Consider the following 9,349-nt stretch of genomic DNA (forward strand, 5'->3'; position numbering starts at 1 on the left):
TTCTGTCGCTTGACTGTGCTTTGCTGGCAGAAACAGCTTACAACCCCTGCACTTCTGTTTCTGTCGCTTGACTGTGCTTTGCTGTCTAAGGGCGATCTGTACATGGAACTTACAGATGTGCCATGAGAAAATCAGAAAGCACGTAAAGTGTTATAGATCAAGGAATCAAAGGGGCGAGCATCTTTCCTAATAATAATTCTAATAATATTAACACGCATTCTAATAATAACATGCATTTGAAATTAAAGAGCTTCTCTTGTCACTCTCCAGACCCTTCCCGGATGAAGGGGCTCCTGCTCTGTGCTCCAGAACTTGCCTCATGTCTGCCTTCTTTTTCTTCTTTGCCTAGCTTTGTTCTTGCTTTTAGAACTGTCTGTTCTTCCTGCCAAACCATGAGTTCAATATGAACCAGGACCATGGCAGTGTCTAGCACATAATAAACGACTATATTTTGAATGCATGAATGCATTTGCCTAGCTCTTCCTCACCAAAGCAACCACCCCAGTAGGAAGACGAGGTATAAAAGTTTGTAGTCAGTGTTGGCTGGAATCGATGAAACATCTTCCTGAATTGGACAATTCGTCTTGAGCCCTTCAGTGGTCAGAGGCGAAACTCTTAGAGCAAGAAGAGCTCCCGAGCCCCTGTTTGGAGTGGAGGAGAGAAATATCTGAGGCTGTTTCAGAAAAGTCATACTGGACTGCAGTGGTCCTTGTTTCCTCTGGAGATGCTCATTCATTAGCCTTCCAGTGAGTCAAGACTGCATCCCCAGTATGTGAAACAGAGCCTAGCACACGGTAGCTTCCTAACCTACTTATGGTATATTATCAAAAATCGGACCTGGGATAGCATTTCGCTGAACTCATCTCTATTTTGCTTGATTCTTAGAACAGGTGCTAGGATAGTTAGATGTGGTAGTGAGGTTAAAAGTGACTGCCCTGAGTGCTCAGATCCCTTGCTCACTCGATGCCACGTGTAAGTGCCTTCTAGCCCTCGGAAATGGGGGATAGAGATGGAGGAGGCAAAGCCAGAGGGGGTCACCAACTTTTGCTCTGCATTCACAAGGTAGTGTTGCCGTTGGTCTGTGAGTACTGTGGTGTGTCCCTGTATGGTCTGTGCGTGCTCTCACTCTGAACATGGGAGGACCACGGTGATGACTACAGAATGCTTCTTATGCCCAGATTCCACGGGGGGGGCGGGGTCGGTGCATACCCTGTTGGGCGGTCTCCATGAGGTGAGAGAAAGTTGATCCCATTCCTACCAAATACAAAGGACTCACACCCAAGAGCTGCACGAGCGTCCTGAAAGCATTTGTCTCCTACAAGCAGGAGTAAGGCTGGCGTGGACTTAGGGGGAATCGCTTTCCCCATCTGGCCTTTAGTACGTTTTGCCCCCATCGTACAGTAGGAATGAATAACAGAGCTGATATAAACCTTTTCTGCCTGCTTTCCTTGGCATGGGAAAGAGCAAGGAGAAGCATGGTGGTTGATGGAGTGGGAACAGACACTGAATCCTAGACTCTGTCCCTTTGTCTGCTTCCTACCAGTCAACAGGACCGTTCTGAGGGCTGAGCAGAAGGATGCGGGTCCTCAACCCTACCAAAATGTCTGTTGCTGGTCCCCAAACCAGAGATGCATCTAGGGAATCCCTTTTCCAACTGGTAGTATTGGGGATATGGACTTCATTGTCTAAGTGTGTGTGAGCAATACCCCAAATCATGTCTGCCGAGTGAGGGCTGTCAGCTCTAATTGAGTCAGTCCAGGGAAGATCACCTGGTAAGATCATGCCATATTCTCTTCTCCGCAGGAAGGTGGAGTTGTAGCCCTCTTCAAGGTCTGCCGGCAGGACAGCTTCCGGTGCGTGTACCCACAGGCACTCCGCACACTGGCCTCTATCTGCTGTGTAGAAGAAGGTGTCCATCAGCTGGAGAAGGTAAGGGCAGTGTTCTCAACGGGCTGAAGTCTCTGAGCCGACTGGTATTGGGAGCTCGGTAATGGCATTTGGTCCTCTTCATGTAGAATTCAATCTAAGCCCCCTTTTCTGCCAGACCCTTTTCAGATGGAACTATTAGGGAATTTGACTGTGGGGTTTTATGAAATGCAGGGGAAAGGGGCCCTGGGGTCTAACCAGGAATGACAGATCTGAAGGGACACTCAGCATTTTCAGGGTTGGGTGACAGATCAAGAGAGTCCGGTGTGTGAGACGAACAAGGTCCTGGTAGGAAAGCTGGTAGAGAGTGGTTTCAGAGTTTGGGATGGTTGGTCCTTTCATGTCAGGATTTCAGAGGAAGTGGATCCAGACCAGTGATGGGTGAAAGCGGCAAGGGAAAGTGCCACTGAGTACCATGCCAGTTGGTGTTCCATCCTTGCGGCAAAATACCTGGGAAGACTGGTTTAAGGGGAACTTGGGTTTAATTTGGTTCTTAGTTTCAGTCCGAGGTTGATGGGATCCATTACAATGGGCCTGAGGTAAGCAATGTGTCACAGTGGTAGAGGAGAGGGAAGATTGGCTTCTTTATTATGTATTATGTTATGGTAGCCCCCATAAAGTGAGAAAGGTCGGGGAGGGAAAGAGGATTTTTTTGGCTTTTGCTCTCATTCCTTCTGGGCCTTGACCTGTGGGATGCCACTACCCACATTGAGGTCTTTCTTACCAGTTCCATGTGCCAATCATCTCTGGAAACTCACTTATAGACACACCCAGAGGTAGGTGTTACCAATCTTCTAGATGTCACATCAGTCAATCAAATTGACAATCAAGATAAGCCATCACAGGTGTCTAGATAAGCAGGGATGGCTCCAGTCCATGAAGGGCTGGACAGCTTGGGGAGGGGAATTGGAACCACTCTAAGGGCCTGCTGGACCAGTGTGTCCCAGGGCAGTGTGGGGTCACATAAAGAATTTGGTGCTTTGGAGGTCCTAGGTGTTTCTGTGTCAGTCTAACCTGGGGTAATCTAACCTCAGATACTCTTAATCCTGGCCAGGTTGTAGGTCTGGGTCTACAGATGGTCTGTCACCTGACCCTGAAAATGCTTAGTGTCCCTTCAGATATGTCATTCCTAAGGATACTAGCTTGGAGTGCTAGGGAGGCCGAACTGATATTCAGGGTGTTCTCAACCTAATTTGAAGGAAGTGTGGTGAATATTCTTGTGGCTTAGAGCACAGTGTGTCTCCGAGCAGCTGAAGTGACTGTGGGATTTGGGGTGCTCTGCATCCATTCCAGAGAGTCTTTCTGGGGGGAAGAACAGCCCTCCTTCCTTCACACTATATCCCATAGCCTGAGCCCACCTATCCAGGTGACCCCAACCTTTCCCCAGTTTCTTGGCTTAGGTCTAGACTCTAAGTCAGCCATTCACTTGCCTTCCCACTCTGCCTCTGTCCAAATCCATTCCTATGACCAGGCAGAGGAGTACTGAGTGCTCTTCTTAGTCAAGAAGTGAGTCCTCTTCTTTTCCAGCTCCTAATGGGGAAGCTGCTTGTATAAGGCCACACAGCAAGAGCGCAGAGAAGCTGATACTTCTCTGAGCAGAATGCTTCCTTTCCACTTGGCTAGAAGCTTTTGTCCCTCGTGGTATGCCGAGAGCCCTGAATGGAAGGTATACTGTCTGGAGGTTAAAGGTGTCCATGCCTTGGTCCTGCTATGTGACAAACAAATGGGTTTGGAGGAGGAAAACCACTTGCTTAAGGACTTACAGCTAAGGTTGTAGAAGAGCTCAGAGCAAACCCTATATCTTCCAAGACTAAACTGGATATCATTCTCTCCTTCTCAGTGCTCTGTCTGAACATGTACACACAGTGTATTTGTGCATGCACTGGTTTGCATGGTGACGAGACAGACAAACTCAATGAAGGAAATGGGTTAAGTATGCTAAGCTTATGTGCTGCCTAATCCGCCACCATCCTAGCTCCTGTAAATCTTCCCTGGATGTTGACCAAATGGCCAAATGAGGTTTGTTTCTCATCCTCTTTCATTCCGGCATGTTAGGGAGCATAGAGGAAAAAGTAGGGGGGTTGGTATCACCATCCCCTCCAAAACAGTCAGTTGCTTGACTTCAGTGAGCTTTTGGGTTGGTAGGAAGAAACCCACAAGAAATGCGGCAGCCCTTTCATGCCTCGAGCTGAAATCTGCAGCCATAAAAACTAGAGGCAGTTCTCTGCACCCATCTGACGCTGCTCACAGAAGATAGGGTGGTTCAGCTCATCTTTTCCAGGCCTGGGCTAGCTGAAGAGCATGCTTGCTCTCTGAAGATGAGGAGAAGGGATGCTCATCAGTGAGAATATACACGGAATCCTAACCACTCCAGTGCACACTGCCTTCAGTATCACCAGTGACTTAGGATCCCAGCTCTGTAAACAGCTCCAGCTTACAGGCAACAAGTCCAGAATCCCAGACGGTTTTTGTGACTTTTCAAAACTCACGTCATCATGCCAGGTGGTGGTGGCACATGCCTTTAATCCCAGTACTCCAGGGACAGAGGTAAGCAAATCTCCAAATTTGAGGCCAGCCTGGTCTACAGAACAAATTCCAGTACAGCCAGATATACGCAGAAAAACCCTGTCTCAAAACAAACAAGCAAGTAAACAAGCAAGCAAGCAAACAGAAATCATATCATTAGCAAGTGTTGCAGGCAGGATTTAAGTCTTAATTCCAAAGTCATACATCATCCTTGCCTTGCTTGCTTCATTGATACTCTGAGAATACTAATAACATCTCTGTGACTTAACCCAGATCCCTTAGCCGCCACCACAAAAGGAAAAGATGTGATGGGCATTCCTCTCCTCCAAGTCAGATCCCCAAGGCAATGATGAATACCTGGTTACACACAATCACTCACTTTAAGCCGCTTACTGCTGCTTCTTTTTTTCTGGCTGTCAGTCACCCACTTCTAAACCCACTTGCTTGCTCCTTCACTCTGTCCATCACTCACTCTGCAGACTCTTGCTTTCATCACGTGTCTGTTGGGAAGCCATCTCTCCAGTGCAGCCGAGCCCTGAGGACTTTGAGAGGCAGGCTGCCCCTGAGTCTCTACACTACGAGCTTTGAAAACCCACAAGTTATGCCAGGGAACTTCATGAGCCTCTTGGACACACCTTCCTGATAAATGGGTACACTCAAATCTCATGGCATTGTAGTACATTTGGCACTTAGTTCACAGTGGAACTGAGTCCTGGTATCATGATCGCAATCGGGGCAGTGTTCACGGCAAGGGCTTTGGGAGAGACTGGGCTCTGGAAGGTTATTGTCTCTAGGAGGAAGTGGTCTAGCCTAAGAGGGAGGGCTATCCTCAGAGGGGAGGTGATGAGGTCCAGCGTGGAGCATCTGGGTGGGACTGGAGCACCAGTCTTCCCTTCCCACTTCACAGATGGGGCGATAATGGTGGACATGCACAGCACTGACACTAATACATCCCTGGCTTGTTCCAAACCCCAGGCTCTTTCTTTGCCACAGATCTGGCCCTTCGCATATGGGGATCACAGGGCAATGGCTCCTTTGGATCTAGGCTCAAGGTGTTGGTGAGGGGAGGGGGCAGAGCGGGAAGAGATAAACTGTGAACACCCACAGCTCTCTCTGGCAATGCCCAAGGGGGTCTTCCCTGTAGAGGTCTAGTTTAGTCAGCCCCAGGCTCCATGCTGTTTTGGTACCCAGGATCAGCACACTTTCAGAAGTTAGCTATGCTTTTCCTTTGTCCTTGGCAGACAGTCATCCCGCACTCACTTGTCCTGTGCTATGCTCCATGGAGAAGGTGAGCAGCTTGTTCCAAAGACCAGGCATGGGGAGCCCAGAAATACAGATAGAGCAGGGAGGCTGGCCTGTGACCTCAGAGGATGCTCCCTCCTTTCAGAACTCCTGGAGAAAGAGGACCGAAGAGCCTGTGCAAACCTGACCACAGCAGGTTATAGAAGTGCTTGATGGCAGACGGGACAGCAGTCTTAGGAGATGCAAAGAACCCTAAGGTTTTGTGTCTCCAATGAGCTCCACATTCAGTGAATCAGGGGCGCCCAGAGAGATGCTCGTGTTCTCAGTACCACACTTGGGAAATGGCTGGAGCAAGACGACCCAGAGCCCAGAATGATGGGGGGAGGGCCTCAAAGTCACACAGCTCTGTGAGAGCAGACACACCAAACTCTGCTGAAGTGGGCAGGTCAGAGTTGCGTTCCTGAAAGGCCAGCGAGGCAGAGTGGCATTGCCAAGGATTGCAGGGTTTGGGGAGGAAGAGAGTGTCCCAAGGAGCTAATTACTTCCCTCTGATCTTTGGCTTTGTCTTCCACGCAATGAAGTGGTACCTCCCTTGTCAGAGAGTAGCCATGTGATAGGTCTCTAATTGGTACCTGAGAGTGGGGTATATCCTAGCTGTGTCTAGCTTTTTTGTCTCCACAGGGTGGCCTGGGGAGACTGTGTGATGTCCCCTAAGGAGACTGGGTGCTGAGGGTTTTGCAAAAGCCCTAGCAGAGATCCAATAGTTCCTAGTGGACTGACGGAAGTGAGGGCTCAAATGGGACCAAAGAGGATCAGAACTGAGGATGTGATCCAGACGAGGAGCGGGCTACGTGCAGAACAGAAACATGCCTCAGGTCTAAGGCCAGAAGGAGCAGGGGACCTTCAAATTCCAGTGCCCAACCAACTTTAGCCAGCTCTCTAGACCATTCTAGAAATGACTCTTCTGGCTTTCGACAGGAGACAGTCTCACTTTGAGGAGAACATTCTTTTATTTTTATACCCTCACCCTCCCCTTTTTTGTGTGAAATAAGGAGTTGGTTCACTTTGTCCTGGAGCCAAAGGGAGAGTTTAATGAAGATCGATAAAGAAATTAAAGATGAGTGGGGAGGGTAGAGGCGCTCAGTCTCAAGTCGCAGCAGAAAGTCTCTGGGGGTGGAGGCAGGTGTGGGAAGGGAGACTGCTGCTCGCTTCAGCTGCGGAGCTCTGGACTGGATGGAAGGTGGAGACGGGATCTGGGGGCGCTAGGCAGAGACCCTGGCCAGGAGGAAATGGGCTGCAAGTGAGCAATAGGGAGACTCACTGCCTGCTTAGCAGGAGGCTCTCTGCACCATTGTGAGTCAGAAATAGCACATTAAAAAAAATCAACCAATTTCCCCATCCACTGCCTTTTCAAGTCTCCCAGTTGTTCTTCAAGTGAGCAGGGAGTAGTAGCCACCTCCCATTCCGTTTTACAGGGTGCATGCGGAGGCGGACAAACTAGACAGTGGGGGACATAGGGCCAGGCTGTGAGTCCTGGGCTTTTCCTCTCTCGTCCCAAGTCCTTCTGTCTTCCATGATCCAAAAGAGGCCATAGTGGCCATAGTGTGCAGCCCTAGGGCGGGACAGCCACTTACTCTGCTGGCTGCAGTTCTGGTGTTTGAGCCTACTGTGTGGGCAGAGCAAGGCTGTGAATGCTAGGCCTTCGATTGGACTCAGGGCCCCTCCTTTCCCGAGGGGAAGCTCTGATTAAGAGACAGAGTGCCCTGAAAACAGATCCCAGATGCTTCCCTTTCCCTCAGGTGCTTATGGGCTCCTTCTGCCCCTATGCCTGACAATGGTCAACTGTCCTGGGAATAGGCTGGGGCTGAGCAGAGAGCCTCGGGGTTTCTGTCAACTGGGGCAGGGTGTGTGATGTGTTTGGGGGGCATGGGAAGGACTGTGGCTCCTTCCTTTCTCTTACAGTCTAACTTCCAGTCTGTCTCCTAGGGCAGGAATGAAGAGGATTAAAAGGCTTGAAAACATGGAATTAAACTCAGCCCCCCCCCACACACACACACTCAACCTCCGCCCAGTGCCTTTCCTTTGCTTTTTTGCTAGAATTCTGCTGGCATGGTGGGCCAGTCCTGTCCAGATTGCTCGTAGCTGGTGGATCTGAACAATCCCTGCCAATCAGTTCCAGCCTGAATCTGAAGAAGGGACAGATCTGCCTGGCAGTCTGGACACCTTAGTGACGCAAATGGGGACTGTATGGGACACCATGTACTGTGCAACAGCGGCCCCTGGTGGACAAGAGCTCCACCCGCAGCCCTGTCGGGCAGCCTGTTCCGGGAACTGCTGTGGTTTCTGAGCTCTGGGCCCCAGAACCAGCTGTTAGGACCAGAAGAGATATCCTGTTACATATATGGGGGTGGTATCTAAAACTCAAGACAACCAAGGTTTTTACTGGGATATCATCCTCCAGGTGAAGGATACAGACAGATCGTGACTGTATCCTAAACCCCATCCCCGAGGCTTCCCAGGATCTTTGCGTCTTTTACGGTTGATTTACCAATCATGTGTGATAGAGTGATCACACACCACAGTGCACACGTGGAGGTCAAAGGACAATTTGTCAGAACTAATTCTTTCTTTTCTTCCACCATGTGGGTTGAGGGACTGAGCCCAGATTGTCAGGCTTGGTAGCTGGCTCTGCTCTGTGCCTTTTGGGCACAGAAGCACTTCTGTCTCCCAAGTGACTACTGAGCATGCTCCCTGCCCTTTGGCAGGCAGGACTGGAGATACTGTCCAGCTACACTTGTGACTTTGCACCCATCTGAGCTCATTTGAGGCAGAATCGGGATGGAGGTCTTCCGCACACTTCTAGTACAGACACTATTGCCCCCTGGCACAGTGCACCCTTGCGCAGGGTCTCTGCTTCTGCCGGGCCATCTTAACTGACTTTTGTCATCTCTGCGTGTTGGTTTCAAGTTCAGAACCAGCTCTGACCGCCTTCCTAACAGCTCTCTTGCCTCTTTGGTGTTCATAACCCAGAGCCCCGCCTGGGCTTCCCCACCAAGAGACACTATCCTGCTAGCTGCTTTGGTTTGTCAAAGAAATGGCTTGCATATACAGATGCGTAGAAAAATGATGATTAGACTTAACTGGGGAAACATTGTTGCCAATGGGAAGATATAGAGGTTGTGTGTGTGTGTGTGTGTGTGTGTGTGTGTGTGTGTGTCTGTGTGTGTGTGTGTCTGTGTGTTCTGTGTGTATGGTTTGTGCCAGATTCTTCTCTGTCCTGGACTCCAATTCCTGCGTCTCCGAGCAGATGTAGGCCGCTAGTGCCCCAGATGAGTAGCCCGAGGAAGGAAAGACTGACAGTGGTTGAGAGTGGCAGCTTCCTGGGTAGAGGCTGCCACACTGGGGCTAGCAGTGAGGCCCCTTCTCTTGGCTATTGGTTTGCTAATGAAACAAGTCATCGGCCAATACCGACGAGAACGTTTACTGGTAGCATATGGAGCATGAAGGGATTTTGTGAGACACAGTGGGATGCAGGAAAGCTAACAAGTGTTGAGCTCTCTCAGCTGGGATTCTGGTACCCTGGGTGTGTGAGGTGATGTCCCCAGAGAAGACTCCAGAACAGACCTTGCAGCCTTCTATCCCATGCCCTACTTTT

The 9,349-nt window shown here is 49.9% G+C and overlaps 1 protein-coding gene across 1 annotated transcript in view; it reads left to right on the forward strand.

Annotated features, from left to right (window-relative positions):
- The window catches only part of Insc (INSC, spindle orientation adaptor protein), a 106,328-nt gene that overhangs the window by 67,882 nt on the left and 29,097 nt on the right, over positions 1-9,349 (forward strand). Inside the window, exon 7 of the mRNA XM_026781469.1 lies at positions 1,804-1,929. Coding sequence (XP_026637270.1) covers positions 1,804-1,929 — 126 coding nt within the window. The remainder of the gene's footprint in view (positions 1-1,803; positions 1,930-9,349) is intronic.

The sequence above is a fragment of the Microtus ochrogaster genome, chromosome 8 (genome assembly GCF_000317375.1).
Source record: "Microtus ochrogaster isolate Prairie Vole_2 chromosome 8, MicOch1.0, whole genome shotgun sequence".
In the NCBI taxonomy this organism is placed as follows: Eukaryota; Metazoa; Chordata; class Mammalia; order Rodentia; family Cricetidae; genus Microtus; species Microtus ochrogaster.